This window comes from Bubalus kerabau, chromosome 8 (assembly GCF_029407905.1).
Source record: "Bubalus kerabau isolate K-KA32 ecotype Philippines breed swamp buffalo chromosome 8, PCC_UOA_SB_1v2, whole genome shotgun sequence".
Lineage (NCBI taxonomy): Eukaryota > Metazoa > Chordata > Mammalia > Artiodactyla > Bovidae > Bubalus > Bubalus kerabau.
This window is the reverse complement of record NC_073631.1, coordinates 118,183,457-118,202,900: the sequence shown is the minus strand read 5'-3', so window position 1 is coordinate 118,202,900 and position 19,444 is coordinate 118,183,457. Positions and strand designations below refer to the sequence as shown.

Genomic DNA, 19,444 nt, shown 5'->3' with positions numbered 1-19,444 from the left:
TTTCCAGGCAAGAATACTAGCATGGGTTGCCATTTCCTCCTCCAGGAGATCTTCCTGACGCGGGGATTGAACCTGCATCTGCTGTTTCTCCTGGATTGGCAGGTGGATTCTTCGCCACTGAGCCTCCTGGGAAGTCTTTGTAGTGATCAGAAAGTGCAAATCATTGAGTGGGTGGAGTGTGCTTTATTTAAATATTCCCTTGATCAGCTTTGAAGTTGCTTATGCTGTAGTGGACATGTCTGTTCTCTGTGTATTTATGCAGTGAGGTAGGCTCTGCAGGTGGAGCTGACGGATCAGGTGGTGTGCATATTCTCTGTTTCGGTCAATGTTGGTGAATGGCCGTCCAAGGTGTGCTGGACTATGTACATCCCTGCCGGCTGTTGTGAGTGAGCATTTGTCTCCGCTGCACTCCCACGGTCACTGGATATTGTCAGTATTCTTCATTTTCCACCTCAGTGTTTGCTTTCCTTGATTGCTTGGTGCGGTTGAACACGTCATCATATTTTATAGGTCAGTTTGTTTTGTCTGTGAATTGGTTGTTTGTGTTTGTTGTCTCTTTTCCTGTTGGGTTTATCTGTCAATTTCCTTGGTTCTTCCATTATGTCCATAGGTAAAGTTTTATTGTATTTCTCATTAAAGTGATTCCTAGTAACTTGATTGTTATTATATCTCCTTTCATTATGTTCAAGTTGATTATTGCTGCTGTTTGTTCAGCATGAGGTATAGGAAAGTCATTGATATTTTTTATTATGTTACTATGCTGACCAGTCTTATAGAAAACTGTTAGCTTTTCAGTTGCTTAACTTGTGTTTTCTAAGTAGATGTTGGTGATATTGTCTATCAGCGATGACAGTTTTGTCTATTCCCTTGTGGTGGTAAAACTTCTTTCTCTTTATTTACCTTAATGACATAACATTCGGCATTAGGTTACACGGCTTTTCTTTTAAAGTTTGACTCTGTGTGCAATTTTATTTTTCTGTTCAGTGGGAAGCAGGACTGTAACTTGTGTATCTTTAGAATGGTTAAGTAGTTATCTCAGTTCTAGTTATTAAATTCCTATTTCCTTCCTGAGCTGTAGAACCATTGTTACTCATTTAGCAAAGCATGCATTGAGTGCCTGTAAAACGTCTGGTGCTGATAGGTGTGGGGGTGCGGCAGTAACTGAAATTCCAGCCATGGTGGTGATTGCATTCTATCTTAAGAGACAGGTGAGCTAGAGATGGCGATAGAGCAGTGCCTCTCACGTACTAAATGCTCAGTAAAGGTTAGTTGTGTGATTCCCAGTTGTAATGGTAACAAGAAGAACTGTGGTGACTCTAGGCTGTTAGCAGTGGTAATTCCTGAGAAGTTGGCATGTTTGGAATACCCATCTCTCTTGCCCTCAGAAAACAGAGTTTTCTCATGAAAGCTTTCATTAGATGGGATGACAGAAAGTGAAGAAGCAGTCACCCTCGCCTCACCCCCTTTCTTTGAGAAGTGCAAATCCTCTTCGGATTTGTTTTGGTTGGTGAAAACAGATACTAATGTCGGCCTCTTATAAAAGCGGCATAAAGTGAACTTTTGAGAGGTGAGGGACGCGCGTGTGTCTTGAAGGTGCGCTGATGGTATTTGCTGACACGACACGTGGGAATGAGACAAGGCCCTGAGTCGTGGGGCTAGGTTCCTCAGCCCCGGATGCCAATGCTGATGAGGCGGGGCGCGCTGGAAAAGCAAGCTTCCAAGGTAGGGTGCGGAGTCACGTGTGTGTTTTTGACGTGTTAACGTAGAGATGCTGCTGAGTAGGCAGATACTGAATTGTGATTGAGAAGGCGATGGCACCCCACTCCAGTACTCTTGTCTGGAAAATCCCATGGGTGGAGGAGCCTGGTGGGCTGCAGTCCATGGGGTTGCTAAGAGTCGGACACGACTGAGAGACTTCACTTTCACTTTTCACTTTCATGCATTGGAGAAGGAAATGGCAACCCACTCCAGTGTTCTTGCCTGGAGAATCCCAGGGACAGGGGAGCCTGGTGGGCTGCCGTCTATGGGGTTGCACAGAGTTGGACACAACTGAAGCGACTTAGCAGCAGCAGCAGAGAGGTAGGCGGTGGAGGGATGCAGAAGTTACCAGTGTTTATAGAGAGACTGTGCCACGAGCCTGTGCAGAAGATTCAGTGATGGAGCCCCGGACACTCGACCATCGCGGGGGTCGGTAAAGCACAAGAGGAGCCAGCAGAGGAAGTGAGAAGGAGCACCGGGTGTGGTAGGGGAATCTCAGGAGAGTGTTGTGTCCAAGGAGCTGGGGAGAAAATGGCCCCTGGTCTCACGGGTGTCTGACGGGTGGAGAACTGGCATGTCGTAGGTCCTTGGCAGTTAGATAACTCAGAGATCTAACCAAGATGTTGTTGAATGTGACAGGAGCCCAGTCAGCTATTCGAGAATGACAGGCACAGTCCAGGCGAACCCAGCTGTCTGTCAGCCTGTTCTTCGGTGACTCTGATCTGGGCCCTTCAATGGGGTGAGGGGAAGGACGATCCATCCGATGGAGCCGAAGGGCGGACCTGGGTCCGGAGCGCTCAAGGAGTGCTGCTCTCAGGACTGGGAGAGGATGTGGAGTCCTCGGAGGGTTTCTTTTCTTTCCTTTGTTTTTTGAAGAAGACTGTGTTACTACAGTCCATTTGTATGGTGCTCGGACTCCTTTTTCTGGGGAAGGGTTGGTCATTCAGAAGAGGAAGGGAGTCGGGCAGGTGCAGAGTTCACGAACAGGAAAGAATGTGATCCTGAGCACAGGCAGAGGGTTGGGTGTCAGCAGGGAGACTGGATGGCGTGTTTAGCGGGAGGGAACGAGGAGTCTACAGGGGAGCTTTCAGGAAAGTTGAGGGTTTGGTTGGAGGAGGATAGGAAACTCTCAGACTAGCTCTGTGTCCCTAGTGAAGTAGCAAGCCGATTCTGACAAGGGTGTAGTATGGAGAGCCTTCAATTGTTTGAAGACAAAAAAGTTATGAAATAAGTATCTAAGGAAATGGGAGAGTGAACCGAGCCAAGCGGTGATTGCTGGGCAGTGAGGGGCTTCTGGAGGGGCGAGGTTGAAAGTGCAGACTGAAGGCGGTGACTTGTCTGTGTCTTTTCCCCACAGCTTGAGCTCCTGGGCCAGAGCAGATGCAAGGTTCATTTTCATCAGTATTGAGGTTTTACCAGGCAAATTTAAGGGAATGAAATAAAGGGAGGGAGTATTGAGGATCAGAGCATTAGACCTGCTGATCATGGGGTTCAAGCTGGGAAAGGAGGTGATAAAGGCCCGGGATAGGAGAGGGTCACAGGGAACTGGCATTGGAGGTGCTTTACATTTAATCCTCACGGTAGTCCTGTGAGGTGGTTCTTTTATACCATTTTACTGATGAGGAAAGTGAGGCAGCAAGTTTAAGCCCCTCACACATGGTTTGTAGCTGGTAGTTAGCCTTGTGATTCAGGCAGTCTGGCTCTGCAATCTCTGCTTGTAACCGCTGTATTACCGCTGCCTCTGAGCTGCTTTCCCTCATAGTTCAGCTGGTAGAGAATCCGCCTGCAGTGCAGGAGATCCTGGTTCGATTCCTGGGTTAGGAAGATTCCTGGAGAAGGGAAAGGCTACCCACTCCAGTATTCTGGCCTGGAAAATTCCGTGGACTGTATAGTCCAAGGGCTTGCAGAGAGTCGGACATGACTGAGCGCCCCTCACTGAGCTGGGTGGTGAGAGGCCGGTAGGGGAGATGAACCAACAGATGCTGTTCAGTTGAGCACCTATTGGAGTGAGGTCCTTGAGGGTGTAAACTCCTGTGAACATGGGTGTAAATCTGAGATAAAGAGGAAACATCTCACTATTTCTAAACAAACACTGACTGAGTTAAAGCAAACTAATATTAACGTCTGACCTACAGTTACATCCTAAAAGCGGATGCTGTTAAAGTGCTATATTCAATATGTCAGAAAACTCGGAAAAGTCATCACTGCCCACAGGACTGGGAACGGTCAGTTTTCATTCCAGTCCCAAATTCCTATTTAAATTCCTGCTTTCAGCCTCTTGTTTTTTTGAGTGTGTCAGTCAGTGTTCTGTCCAGTGGAGTGAAATCTGAGATGCTAGAGGAGAGGTGGCCTTGAAGCGTTTTTCCTTTGCCTGTTTTGATGGCTGAGCAGTGGGGTTTGGTAGCAGATACAGGCACTGGCCCAAGGTAGCAAGCTTCCCTACCCTCAACAGGTTTGTTGTTGTTGTTGTTGTTGTTGTTGTTTTAATGGAAGTTTAGGGCAAACCAGTAGTTTATAGACCTCAGCAGGGGGAGTGTGGATCTTCTTCCAGTATGTTGACCTCACTACAGTTTAGCTCTGACCAGTTGAGTGACTTTGGGTAACCTATTTAACCTTTCTTAATTTCAATTTGGGGCTTCATAGGTGGCTTAGTGGTAAAGAATCTGCCTGCCCATGCAGGAGATGCAGGAGACACCGATTCAATCCCTGGGTCAGGAAGATGCCCTGGAGGAGGACATGGCAACCCACTCCAATATTCTTGCCTGAAGAATCCCATAGACAGAGGAGCCTGGTGGGCTGCAGTCCACGGGGTCGCACAGAGTCGGACACGACTGACAGATTGAATTTGCTTATCTGTAAAACGGGGACAGCAGCGCCTACTTCAGCAGGGTGGTTATGAGGATTCGTGAGAATAATGTACTTTAAGGGTTTTTTTGTTTTTGCTTCATGTATTTTGAAGTTCTGTTGTTAGGTTTAGATACATATTTGGAATTATTTGTTGTTGGGAATCAGTATTGCATGTGATACCCTTCTTTATCCTTGTCATTTTATTTGAAATGACATACTGCTTTGTATGGTACTAACATATCCATTTCAGCTTAATTTCGGTTAGTGTTGTATGATCTGTTTCCTTAAATGTGTCGTCATTTGATTTCAGCTTCAAGTAGACAGCATGTAGTTGAGGCATGTTTTTTTAAATTGATTCTCACACAACCTCTGTATTTTGATTGGAGTGTCTAGGCCACATGTGTTTTGAAAGTTAAAGTGAAAGTTAAGTTGCTCAGTTGTGTCCGACTCTTTGCAACCCCGTGGACTGTAAGCCCGCCAGGCTCCTCGGTCCATGGGATTCTCCAGGCAAGAATACTGGAGTGGGTTGCCATTTCCTTCTCCAGGGGATCTTCCCAATCCAGGGATCGAACCCAGGTCTCCCACATTGCAGGCAGATGCTTTTACCTCTGAGCCTTTGTGCTCTTGTTGGAGAAGACTCTTGAGAGTCCCTCGGACTGCAAGGAGATCCAACCAGTCCATTCTAAAAGAGATCAGTCCTGGGTGTTCTTTGGAAGGACTGATGCTAAAGCTGAAACTCCAATACTTTGGCCACCTCATACAAAGAGTTGACTCATTGGAAAAGACTCTGATGCTGGGAGGGATTGGGGGCAGGATGAGAAGAGGACGACAGAGGATGAAATGGCTGGATTGCATCACCGACTTGATGCAAATGAGTTTGGGTGAACTCCGGGAGTTGGTGATGGACAGGGAGGCCTGGCGTGCTGCAGTTCATGGGGTCGCAAAGAGTTGGACATGACTGAGCGACTGAATTGAACTGAATTGAACTGAGGGCCATCATTGATTTTTTTTTATTTCTACAGAGTCTTTTATTTTGGTTTTGTAATTTTTTCTTTCTAAAATTTCCTCTTGGTTGTTCTTTATGTCTTTTCATTATTTGCTTATACTTTCTATTTTAAGCTTTAAGTGTTCAGAATTGCTCATACGAACATTTTATAATAGCTGCCTGAAAGTGTTCATAATTCCAACCTCTGTCATTTTATCATTAGCCTCTTGTGTTCATTAGCCTCTTGTTGTAGTTTTTCGGGTGATTTGATTTTATTGTAGTTCTTTGAGTATCAAGTAATTTTGGATTGTTTCCTGAACGTCTTAGATATAAGACTGTGGATTTTAGAAACATCTTATGGAGAAGGTTGGTGATTTTGATTTAACAGGCACTGAGCCTGGGTAGGTACAAGCTGCAGGTTACAACCAGCCTTTTGTGGGCTGCAGTAAGGTCAGTTTAGTTTTCACAGCCTCTTGCGAGACTGTGTGTGCAGTACCAAGTCACCCCTGTGGGACCTGTGAGCTCAGCTCGCAAAGGTGTTCTTACACTAATTCGGATCAGGCCCACCCACGGGCAGGTTGTGGTCAGTTCAGGCAAGCTCTCTCTTTTTCTGCACCTCAGCACTGAGTTCTGGGTTTCAGACTTCTTTTAGTTCAGGCCACGGTTCGGGAGAGGTAAAATAGTAGTAAACTTAGTGATACTTTGACGAATTTTGGTGTTTGTTCCTGAACAAAGTGCTGTTACAAGTTTTTAAGGCAACTCAAATGGTTGTTTCATGAATTATTTACATTCAGTGGGAGAAAAAAGTTTGGCATATATTTCTCCAACTTATTTAGAGGTGGAGCCCCTTGATATCTTTTGTTTGGAGTTTTTAAAGTGAAACATAGGCTGTAATTTTATTTTCTTTCATTACCCTTGTTTTGGCTCGGTATGTATGAGAGTTGTAGTATGTGCAGAAAATGGGTGGGAGAGTGCCCTTCTTATCTCGTGGGGCAGGCCTATGCTTATAATGGGTATTGTTTTATGTAATGTCTTTGATTTTTACTGTCAGTGGCATGCCAGCCTCATAGAATGAGTTAGAAAGTGTTCTTTTCTTATTCGTTATTTACAAAAGATAGTGTAGGATTAATATTATTTCTTAGAAGTTTGATAGAATTCATCAGTAAAGCCATCAGGGATTGGATTTTCTTTCTGTGAAGGTTTTTACTTACAAATTCAATCTTTAAAATATGTGATTGGGTTACTCAGATTCTCTGTTCTTAAGTCATATTTGATAATTTGTGCCTTCCAAGGATTTTGCTCCATTTCGTCTGAATTGCTGTTTTAGTGACAAAATTGTTTGTAATAGAATATCATCATCCTTTTAACGTGTGTAGCCTCTCTAGTGATGACCCTCTGCTTTCAAATTTTTTGTTGGTAATTTGTGAGGCTTTTAAAATTTTTGTTGATCATTTTTGTTGGTTAGTCATCTGTTCTTTCAAAGAACTATCTTTTGTTTTCAGTTTTAAAACAAACTGTTGTGGTTTTATGTCATCAATTTCTGCTCTTTATTATTTCTTCCCTTCTACTTAATACAGTCTTGATTTTCATTTTTTAATTTCTTTTAAGTGGAGACCTATGTTACTATTAAGAGGTTCTTTTATATAACTTTTTTTTTTTTACTGTTTTTTTATTGAGGTATAATCTATGTACACTATTTCAGAAGTGTCAGGTGTATGACATAATGGTTGTCAGTGATTTGCAGTTATTAAAGGTTATATTACTGTTTATAAATGGAGTAATAAAACCTTTAAAATATTTTATAAAATAATTATTATAAAATATTGATTATATTTCCTGTGTTGTACTATATATCCTTATAGCTTATTTTATACAAAATAGTTTATACCTCTTAATTCCCTACCCCTATCTTGCCCCTGATATTACTATTTAAAATTGTAAATTTCCCATTCACTGCTTACCCGAATGTTACAAATTTTGAAATGCTGTGTTTTCCTTTTCATTTGGCTCGAGCTATTTTCTGATTTTCCTGGTCATTTCTTTCTGGACTAGTGGTTGTTGCTATTTCTCCCATCAGTCTTGATTGCAGCTTGTGCTTCATCCAGCCTGGCATTTCGCATGATGCACTCTACATATTAGTTAAGTAAGCAGGGTGACAGTAGACAGCTTTGACTACTCCTTTACCGATTTGGAACCCGTCTGATCTTGGGGTCATGCACCTGAAAGGAGTAGGTGGTCTGCTGTCCTTAGGAAGGGTGTTCTTTAACTGTCAGTCCAGTCCATGTGGTTGGTGAAGTGAAGTGACGTGAAGTCGCTCAGTCGTGTCCGACTCTTTGTGACCTCATGGACAGTAGCCTGCACCAGGCTCCTCCGTCCATGGTGTTTTCTAGGCAAGAGTACTGGAGTGGGTTGCCATTTCCTTCTCTAGGGGATCTTCCCGACGCAGGGATGTGGTTGGTAGTATTAAATCTTGCATCTCTTTACTGAGCTTTGTGTCTGCCTATATCAGTTACTGAGCAGAGGGTTGTGCTAACAAGGTGTAATTGTGGCTTTAAACATCTCTCCTTTCATGTTTTGAAACTTTGCTGTGGAGTGCATGCATTTTTAGGACTGTATCTCCTTGATGAAGATTCTTGCTGTCTTCATTTAATCTGACAAGTTTTGCCTTTTAATTGTTGGGTTGAGACCATTTACCCTTAAATAATTACTGATGTGGAGGGATTAGTTCTACTCGCGCTTTGTTTTGTGTTTGTCCCTTCTCTCCCATTTTCTGCTTTGTTTCCTTCTATTCATTTCCTATCTTTTTTGGGTTAATTGAATATATTTTTACGATTCCGTTTTTGTTTCCGTTGGACTAATAAACTGGCCGTGTGTGTTTACCAAGGATTTAGGATCTACATCGCACAGTGTTAACTCTTCAGAGGGTGCCTCAGTTAGTACCACTTCAGACACAATATAAAACCCGTACATCAGCATACTTTTACTCTCCTATGTGTTGAACTGTTTTTTCTATACATTTAAATTTTCTACATATTTTGAAAACCACAATAAGTTATTATTTTTGCTTTGAACAGTGAGTTAATTTTTAAAGAGGTTTAAGTGTAAAAGTCTTTCATAAATTTACTCACATACCATTTACATCACTCTTTATTCTTTTGCATACAGGAATTTTGGTCTAGATATTTATTGAGTATTATTTTCCTTTTGTCTGAAGAATTTCCTGAACATATAATGAAGGTTCTTTTAACTTGTTTAGCATTTGTTTATTTTTCGTTTTATTGTTTGCTGTTTTTCTTTATTTGGCTACGTCAGGTCTTAGTTGTGACACACAGGATCTTGGTTGCGTCGTCGAGTCTTTTCTGTCGCGCTGGCCTAGCTTCTCTGGTTGTGGAGCATGGACTTCGTTGCCCCACTGGCATATGGGATCCTAGTTCCCTGACCAGGGATCAAACCTGCGTACCCTGCATCGCAAAGTGGATTCTTAAGCACTGATACACCAGGGAGGTCCTACTATTATTTTTGAGGGATGCTTTTTGTTGTATGTTTTATTCAAGGATTTATGGGTTTTCCCCCCCTATAATTTTCTTCCAAGCACAGATGAAAAGGTTGCAGTCATTATTTTTGTTACTCTATAAACAGTAGGTCTTTTGAGGGGAGTTGCTTTTATGAATTTCTTTTTCTTGCTGTTTGTCAGCAGATTGACTGTTACGGGCCTTACTGGAGGGGGGGGTGTGTGTGTGTGTGTGTATGTGTGTTAGGAATTTTGTTGTGCTTCTTGTGTCTGTGTTTTGTTTTGTTTATTTCTTTTTATTTATTTATTTGGCTGTGCTAAGTTTTACTTGACTTCCCTGGTGGCTCAGACGGTAAAGCAGGTTTTTACTTGGCAGCGTGTGGGATGTAGTTCCCTTGACCAGGGATCAAACCTGGGCTCCCTGCATTGGGAGCACAGAGTCTTAGCCACCAGATCACCAGAGAAATCCCTGTGGGTTTTTATTTTTTTCTAATTTGTAAGATTTTGTTGCTATTATTTCTCTAAATATTTTTTCCGTTCCCTTCCCTCCTAGTCAAGCTTCACACATATTAGACTGGTTGTTACTGTCCCAGAGGGCACTGCATGTAGTTGTGTTTGTCTTTTTTTCACTTTGTCCTTTATTTGGGGAAGGTTTTTGTTTTGCTATGTTTTGAAGGTCAGTCATCTTTTTTTTGCAGTTGCTAATCAGATGTTAATCTTTCAAAGTGAAGTTTTCATATGATGTCATCTTTTGATGTTAGCCTGTATCAGCTTCCATTTTGCTTCTTCTTTCGTGTTTTCCATACTCAGTAAGCATGAGGCATAGTGATAATAGCTGGTTTAATATCCATGCTTATCTGTCTGTCATCTCTGCTTTCTGTTTCTATTCCTTGATTTTTCTTCTGGTTATGTCTTTCTTCCTTTCTGGCCACCAGTTGAATTAATTGTGGGTCATTCTGATTCTGTTGTTACTCTTCAGCTCTTTTAAGGCTGGTCTAGAATAGTGTTTGCTCTAGGCTTCATGTAGCCCTCTTTCGAAAGGTGTGCTCCAAATACGTTATGTGTAGTCCCTGAGGTCTTAGCACTCTGGCCAGAGGGAGCATGACTGATTCCTGGCTCATTGTGAGCTCTGGGACTCGTCCATATTGCATCTTTTCTCTATTGGTTCTTGCCTTGGAAGCAGTTCCTGTTCAGCCTTGTTAGGTTTTACACCACAATGGTACAGTTTGGTATTCAGATTAAAACTCAAGGGCTCTCTTACGCAGATTTCTGGAGCTTTTTCTCTGCTCCCTCGTATTGTGTACTCTACTCCACAACTTGTGATTTCTTTGTGCTCATTTCAGCACAGTTGCCAGCCCTGAGTTCCCTCTGTGTGCTGCAGTTCATAAATTAACCCCATGCAGAAAGCCTCTGTGAGGGTGGGGTTCACCTTTTTGGTTTCCTTTTTCTCAGGGATTACACTTCTCTCCCTGCCTGTTGTCCAATGTCTGATAATACTGTTTCTTATGCTTCGTCTGTTTATGAGTGAGTGAGTGCTCAGTCGCTCAGTCGTGTCCGACTCTTTGTGACCCCATGGACTGTAGCCCACCACGTTCCTCCATCCATGGAATTCTCCAGGCAAGCTCCTGGAGTCCCCATTGCCTCCTCGAGGGGATCTACCCCACCCAGGGATTGAACCTGGGGCTCCCGCATCAGCAGGCTGAAGCTTTACCGTCTGAGCCCCCAGGTTGTTTTAGGAATTCAAATTAGTTTTTTTTTAATTAGTTTTAATTTTATAAAATTAATAAGAAACATTGGATTTTGGAAAATTTTCTCAAATAGAATTAGTTGTATTATTTTACTTCATATTTCTCTGCGGCAAAGTGAAACAAGGAAAAGTAAGATGAAAAGGTTATGAGATACAAAGGAAAAAGAGAAGAGAGAAAAACTAAAGAAAGATTAAAATAAATAATCTTTGTGTTATCGTTTGTAATTAGACTATTTAAAACCAAAACCGAGAACATGTGAATGCGCTGTGAAAATCTATGCATCTATTTTGCTATTTAAGTTTGGAAATTGCCAACTGCTGTGGGTTTGACAATATGACCTTTATGTTTCGCATTCAGAAAAATCAAATTCCTGATGTTGATACGTTGATCCGTTGACAGAAGCAGTAGTATTCTGATGGATTGATGAATGTAAAAAGCATGTTTTCCGTGGTGCCAAAAATCAAGAATGGAAGAAATAAATAGAAGCAGGAAGAAAAGCAAGGCAAAAATTAAAATTTATTTTTTAGGAGTAAATACCACCATTCAGGGGCTTCCCTGGAGGCTGACTGGTGTAAAGAATCTGCCTGCCAATACAAGAAATGCGAGTTTGATCCCTGGATCAGGAACATCCCCTGGAGTAGGAAATGGCAACCCACACCCGTATTCTTGTCTGGGAAATCACACAGACAGAGGAACCTGGTGGGCTGCAGTCCATGGGGTCACAAAGAGTCGGACATGGCTTAGCCACTAAACAAGAACTACCACCTGATGCAGACAACCAATACGTTGAGATACTAACAAGATAAAACAAGTTTGACATAAAGCCAGTTGTGCCCCAAACTTACAACTAGTGATGGCGAGGATAGTGGCGAGGGAAACTTAGAACAGGGCATTGGCCTGGAAGATTAGGGTTAGCCAGCAAAGCCATGTGTGTTTCCGTGTTTTCAGCAATGAGTGGACACAGGTATGAAGAACATGAAGGAAAGATTAAATGTAAACTTGACTTCCATAATCTTGCTTGAATTAATTTCTTATTCTCTTTCCCACTACAGTAGTCATGTTGGGATTATTTCAAGAGTTTCCTGTCTCCCTGTATCCAGTCATTATATTGGTCTGCGAGTTTCTAAACAAATGAATCGCCACCCCCGCCTTTAAAAAATATCCTCCGGCCGCCTGTCTCCGCGGCTCCTCTCAGTCAGTGTGCTCCGCAGTGTGTCCTTGCTGCCCTGCCAGCTCTTCTCTTAAGAATTCAGCATTTGCTGTTTCCTCTACTGCAGCGCTCTTTTACCAGATATCTGCCTGGTTTGGTTCCTGTTCTGCTTCACATCTGTACTCAAGTGTCTCCTTACTCAGATGAATTTCATTTCACGAAGTTTATTTTGTAAATGTAAAAGAGTCGGACACGACTGAGTGACTGATTTTATAAATGTATTTAAACAGATAGCTAGTCCTTCATTCTTTGCCTTTTTTCCCCTAGTATTTTCTTGTGTTTTATTTGTTTTCAAGAATAAAAAATATATCTTCCTACTAGAGTGTAGTTTGGAGAAGGCAGGGATTTTGTTTTGTTTATCCAGTGTTTTAACAGAGCCAGACTCAAGTAGGGTTGATCGAGTTGTCTAATGTGGCTTGTTAAATGTATTGTCTAAATACTTGCTTAAAATGCTTTTAGTGTTTCATCTATCAGTTTCTGAGAGTGAGATGTTAAAATAGCCTATGATGATTGTGGAACTAGCAGTTTCTTTCTGTTGTTCTTTGTGTGTTTGTTTTATGTAATTTGAAGTTCTATTGAGTTAACACTGCTGAATTACTTTCATCGTTAAATAATGGCAGCATTAAGTTTTGCTGTGTAAACTCATATTTATTTCTTACTTTCTATTTACCAGGTGTTTTTTCCTCCTGGTCTGCCTGCTGTTGGACTGATCAAACCTTCGTTCCTCTGTTCCTTTTTTACCCTTTAATTGTTTTACGTTAAACATAACAAGTTGCCTTAATAAATTCTAAAGATAATTATTCTCTCCCTTTTCCCATGAACAGTAAAATCAGCCATAGCCTCAATACCCCCTTCCCAAAATTTTTGTCATCTTATTCTGCCTCTTTTCCCTCTTCTTATGAATGATGGTGGTTTGACTGCTTGACTTGGTGTGTTATATTGGCAGATTTCTAATATTAATATTCTGATTATTGGTATTTTATTTAGATTTTTTTTCATCCACAGTTTTTGGATATGTTAGGGTTTTGGTTCAGGTATTCTTTTTTAATTTTGGGGAGGGTGAGGATGACTTTAGACAGTTCGTAGTAGTTTGCTTATCAGATATTTGAACTTTGATTACTTTAACTTAAAAGATTTATAATTTTCCTTTATTAGTTTTGAGGGATTTATTTCCTTTAAAAAGTAAAATTTAAATGGGTTTCCTGTTGTTTAAAACAGCCTTTTGCTTTCTTTTCTTCATATTATTTTCTCTATTTCTTAATTGTTTTTGACTCACTCGATATTTTTCAAATAAATAGTTCATTTGTGCCTTTTCTTTTTAAGTAATGAAATAATATAAAGCTCTGAATTTATCTGAATACTGATTTATCAGTTACTAAGTTTTTTTTACATGTAGTGTCTTGTTTTTTTCTTTATGTGTTTAAATTTTTTTTTGACTCATTTATGAGACATCAAAGACGTTAAAGGCCTTAGTTTTTTTAAATTGTATTGGTTAAAAAAAAATATTACTTTACCATGATTCTTAACATTCATTTGACTTTACTGAAGTGTTTATAAGTTAAAAATCCATGACACTTGTAGTGTGATTAAATTATGTTTAATGGAGGGTTTTTGGGGGAGTGGGGCATGGTTTGCAGGGGTATGCCTCACTTTCTCCTTAAGGAGTAAAATTTTAGAAATAGAGATCACAGATGTCACTCCCTGATTTCTAGATCATACTCCTAGATCTAGAGGTATAACCTGGTGTGTGCACTTTGAAAAGAGCCACCTAGGCAGTTGAACGCCACTGCTGTAGACAGGGAGTCATCTCAAGGTCTGGTAGAAGAGGGGAAAGCCTCGTCTGAGGAGTATGTGAAGAAGTGAGTTACGATGACATGGACATAGTAATGTGGGCCTGCCCCCATGTTTGGGTGTAAGGAGCAGCTGAATCTGTGGGGAAGGCAGCCATGAAGTGTGGCATTTACTGCTGACACGGTGAAATGAAGGGAGGATTGCCTAAATCATTTTATTCTATGGACCTTTCACTGTGCTTCATTTTGAGTAGAATTCTAAGTCTTCAAACGTACCGTTTAATTATATGTGTTTATTCTTGGTCTGCAGGCCTCGAAGCAGAGGAAAAACCGCAGCAGAAGATGAGGACAGCATGGATGGACTGGAGAGCGCAGAGACGGAAAATACTGTGGAAACAGGTGCCAGAACTTAACTAGCAAGTTTAAAATTTACTCAGTCCTTTGCACAAGCAGCGTTCGGCTGTCCACTGAGTTCTAAAAGTAGTTTGAAAAGTAATGACAAAGTGAAAAAAAAAACGAGTTTTCTTTCTTTTTGCCCCGAAAAGCTCTTAGTAGAAATCATTTAAACTCTGTATAGAAATATTTTATTAAAGCAAAATTAAAACTGGAATAAACATAATTCTAGGCCATTTGCATGATAACTCCTGGTAAATTTCTGGCTTATGAACCATCTGGTGTTTGTTTATTGTGTTAGTATGTAGGTGAGGGGAAAAGTACATTTCATTAGCTAATAATACTGTGAACTGCTGGGTTAAACCAGACCAAATACTTCCTTGTCTCCTGGACTTTGGGTGCCTTAAGGAAGCTCATGTGTTTCTGCATCTGCAAGACGAAGGTAGAGCAAGTTGCCAAGGTAGTTTCCAGAATTCACCCTGAGTTAGTGATTTAACGAGCTGTCAAAGGGAGTAGGTTTCATACCGTGTTCAGAGGTTTGTCCAAGTGAGGTGGCCTCTCAGTGTGTTTGCAGTTGTTGGATAGACTGTAGACACAGTGGATAGGCTTCTTCTCTGCAGTTGAATGGCATCTCCTTGATGCTTAAAGGAGAAAATTAGAGAAAGTACAGAGAAAATTAGAAATTGCTACGTCTTTTAAAATATTATTTTCCATGAAATACTTTTGGTTATCCGGTGTGTTCCTGTTATATGCCTGTAATTCTTGAAAAGCCTTCAGAAGTCCAGCAGTTCTCATTGCTTTTCCCTTAGGGTCTAGTTAAGTAGACAGACCAGGGAGAAGCTGGAAGTTCAGAATGCTTCTCCTTACATTTTACCCCTTTGGTGCACATTCATTGCCACGTTAATATTTTATACTTGGATTTATTTCAGTTCCCCATAGGTTGTTTTTCATAGTTTTTCCCCTTAATTTTAATTTTTTTCTGTACTTTGTGCTGTTACTATCGTGTCAAAAGTGATTTGTACTTTTGAGTGACATTTATCATTAAGTAGACATCCCTCTAAGCCAGTGCACAGACTGCCCACAGTCCCGGCTCGCAGTGGCGCCGTCTCCCCGTCTGTGGCATCCTCCGAAGACTCAGCGCCTCCCTGTCCGTTTTCCTCTCCTTCCTCCATCGTCCATTCTCACAATCTATTTAATACCCAGAATAGTGGTGCCTTCCTTTCCTCAGCAGCCCTCTCTCCAGCCCGCGTGAGCCACTCATTCCTTTATTTATTTATCGGGCTGTGTTGGGCCTTTGTTGCGGCCCTTGGAGGCTTCTCTTCACCCTGTGGAGCTTGGGCTCCAGAGGGTGCAGGCTCAGTAGTTGGGACACGTAGGCTTAGCTGTCCAGCGGCATGTGGGATCTTAGTACCCTGACCAGGGATTGAACCTGGGTCCCCTGCCTTGTAAGGCAGATTTCTCAACCACTGGACCACCTGCGAAGTCCCAGCCTCTCTTTCTTATGGCCGTACTTTAGCCTTTAGTATTGTATCACTTACTAGGACAATTGGCTGTTTCACTTCCAAAGTCTCAGTTTCAAGTCTGACTCTTCTTTTATCAGCTCGATATCCACATCACGATAACCCTTCAGCCATTGTGACTTGTCCAACTTAAGGATCTTACCCATGGGGTTTGTCAGCCTCTTTTTCTTGTTCAGATTCTGTCATGCATTGTGGTAGTCTCTCTCTCACGCACCTGGAACTCCGTTGCCATCTTCCCACTGTTTTGGTTTCATAATTAAACTCAGACACTGCATTGCAGCAGCCAGAGTGACGGGAGAAAACCTCAGCCTCCAGTGGGTCATGGTTGACTTTCCACTCATACCACTTATCCCTAGAGTTCTCCCACCCATTATCAGGGATCATCCTTTACCTACCTTCTCTTCTTTCAGACTTTTGACACCTCATTTTCCATTTTTCAGTTGATAATCTTACTTATTTCAATGAAAAAAAAAAACAGAAGCAATCAGGAAAGAAATTCCACAGTTATCCACCATCAGATCTTCTTTCCTGCTCTCATCTCTACCCCCTTACCAGCCCTCCTGTTAAAATGGGATGAAGAGTCTCTGGGGTTTCTACAGCTGGCTCCTCTGCCTGTGTCCCTCGTCCTGTCCCCCTTGCCCCTTCAGTCTTCCTTGGTTTCCAACATCTTGAGCTCCCTCGCTCAGAGAATTATTTCCATTAGTGTTAAGCATTTGCTACACTTTTTTTTTTTTAGCTTTTTATTTTACATTGGAGTGTAGGTGATAAAAAATGTTAGGTTAGTTTCAGGGGTACAGCACGGTGATTCAGTTATACCCGTATATGTATCTATTCTTTTTCAAATTCTTTTCCTATTTAGGTTGTTAGATAACGTTGAGCAGAGTTCCCTGTGCTGCACAGTAGGTCCTTGTTGGTTATCCATTTTAAATACAGCAGTGTACAGTATCACCCTTCTTAAACAAAAGTACCTTCTCGTGATCGGATATTGTTTTCAGTTACTGTTTTGCTTCTGTGCTCATCTTCACAGCAAAAGCTCTTGAAAGAATTGTCTGTACTTACGGTTCAGTTCAGTTGCTTAGTTGTGTCCGACTGTTTGTAACCCCATGGACTGCAGCACACCAGGCCTCCCTGTCCATCACCAACTCCCAGAGTTTACTTAAACTCCTATCCATTGAGTGAGTGATGCCGTCCAACCATCTCATCCTCTGTCCTCCCCTTCTCCTCCCACCTTCAATCTTTCCCAGCATCAGGGTCTTATCCAATGAATCAGCTCTTCCCATCAGATGGCCAAAGTATTGGAGTTTCAGCTTCAGCATCAGTCCTTCCAATGAATATTCAGGATTGTGTAGTAGCTGCTTATTTTTGACCATTTTCTCATGAACCTGCTACAGGCAAGCTTTCTTCCTCTCGCTCTACTAAAACTGTTTTGATCTCATGTTGTCAGAACCACCATTGAGTCTTTGTTCGCCTTAAGTATTCAGTCTCACATCATGACTCTAACATTTTCAGGAGTGAAAGTCTCTCTCTCTTTAATTTGACTTTCAGTATACCACGTTCTCTTGTTCTTTCCTGTCTCACTGGTCTCTTCCTTTCTTTTTTGCTCGTCTTCTCCCGGAGTAGGTGGCCTCGTCCAGTGTAGTTGCTATAGCCACTGTCCGTGTGCTGGTGACTCCAAGTTACATTGCCAGCTCTTTTCTTACTTTGAACGCAACCAGTGTCTTCACCTTAGTTCTTAACATCTCTTAGATGTCTCCAGTGGATCCCTAGCTTACTATGTCTTCTGTGGAACCATTGGTTGTTCCCAAACCTTCTCCTCCTCCCATGTTCCTGCCTCAGTAAATGACATCATGTACCGTTCGGGCTAAAAACGTGGAGCCTGTTGGAAAATGCTTCGGGCTGTACCTTAGTACTGCGTCCTGATTTCAGACAGCTCTCCTCTCCTCAGCGTGGTCACTCCAGACTAGGATCACCACTGTTTGTGTGAATTGCTGCCAGGCTACCAGCTGGTCTCACTGTCACCCATTCTGGTTTTGTTCTCCATGTAGTGGCAGAGTGAGCTTCTAATACCCCAAGTAAGGACTTCCGTGGTGGTCCAGTGGCTAAGACTCCGAGCTTCCAGTGCAGGGGGCCCAAGTTCAGTCCCTAGACAGGGACCTAGATCCCACATACCACAATTAAGATCAGCCAAACAAATAAATAAATGTGACTGTGCATTCAAATAATTAATTAAAAAAAAAAAAGACAAGCCCAAGAGTCTTTTACACTCCTTCTGTCAGCTCTCCAAGGCCTCCAGTGACACTTAAAACCCTAAGTCCACTTGCGATCTTCACGCTCTCCTGACCTCGCTACCTGTCCAGCCGCATCTCCTGTCTTCCCCTTGCTCTCCGGGCTCCAGCCCTTTCTCAGGCACTTTTTGTCTTCTTAGCTCAGAGCGCCTTTCCCCCAGACCCTCAGGGGGCTTATTGCCTGACTTCAGCCAACTCTCTGCTCGATGCTCCCTTGTCAGAGAGGCCTTTCCTGCCCAGCCTGTCAAAAAGCAGCCCTTGTTGAGCTCCGTCCTCTTCTCCCGCTTTACCTTTCCTCCTGGTGTTTACAGATAAGGCATTGCGTTACATACTTGCATGCCGTGTGCCTTGTATCCTAGAATGTGAGCTTCCTGAGGTCAGGGGTTTGTCTCCTTCATGGGCTTGTCCCCAGCGCTGCGGACACGTCACACACACAGTGGCATCACTAAGCAGTACTGCCTTCTTGTATTTGTCTCACGTGTTTCCTAAGCTACTGCTGTTCTTTGAACATCACCACATAAGTAAGATTTTGGCATTTAATTTTTCCTTACCTGCTGCTGCTGCTAAGTCGCTTCAGTCGTGTCCGATTCTGTGCGACCCCATAGACAGCAGCCCACCAGGCTCCCCCGTCCCTGGGATTCTCCAGGCAACAACATCTTTTCTTACTATCTTCTGTGTGATTTCAGTGCAAATAAAATTTACTGAAAGGATATAACAGGAGCAGGATTTTATATATATATACACACACACACACACACACACACACACACACACACACACACACACACACACACACACATACATATATATCTCATTCTGTCCTTCTGTATGAAAGTTAAATAAAGCCAAACGTCTCAGTCTTTGCTCTGTCTTTGTGCTTGGGGAGACCTTTGTCCAGCTCCTTTAGTGCACACACACAGCAAGAAGAATACTAAAGAAAAGGATAAAGAACAATTGTTAAAATCACCAACCTGTAAGCAAAGAGAAGAAAGAGTTCCATAAATCTCTAGTCAATTTAAAAGCCCATTCCAGTTGACTGCAGGGCTTCAGCATCTCTGCACATTTCCGTTTCCAGGCCCAAGATTTATTGGAAGGTCTCTTACCCTGTAAACTGTGTGCCTTGATACATTTAAAAAAAAAATGATTTGTAGTGTCAGACTTTATTTTTTTGGGCTCCAAAATCACTGCAGATGATTTTTCATGACGGCAGCCATGAAATTAAAAGACGCTTACTCCTTGGAAGGAAAGTTATGACCAACCTAGATAGCATATTCAAAAGCAGAGACATTACTTTGCCAACAAAGGTCCGTCTAGTCAAGGCTATGGTTTTTCCTGTGGTCATGTATGGATGTGAGAGTTGGACTGTGAAGAAGGCTGAGCGCCGAAGAATTGATGCT

At 42.1% G+C, this 19,444-nt stretch overlaps 1 protein-coding gene across 14 annotated transcripts in view; it reads left to right on the top strand.

The window, feature by feature from the left end:
- Window positions 1-19,444, top strand: part of KMT2C (lysine methyltransferase 2C) — a 262,313-nt gene that overhangs the window by 64,041 nt on the left and 178,828 nt on the right. For all 14 annotated transcript variants that reach the window (XR_008718183.1, XM_055591334.1, XM_055591330.1 and 11 more), the window contains one exon: window positions 14,160-14,248. Coding sequence is in view for 13 of the 14 variants with exons in the window: in XM_055591334.1 (XP_055447309.1) it covers window positions 14,160-14,248 (89 nt within the window). In the remaining variant the exon portion in view is untranslated. The remainder of the gene's footprint in view (window positions 1-14,159; window positions 14,249-19,444) is intronic.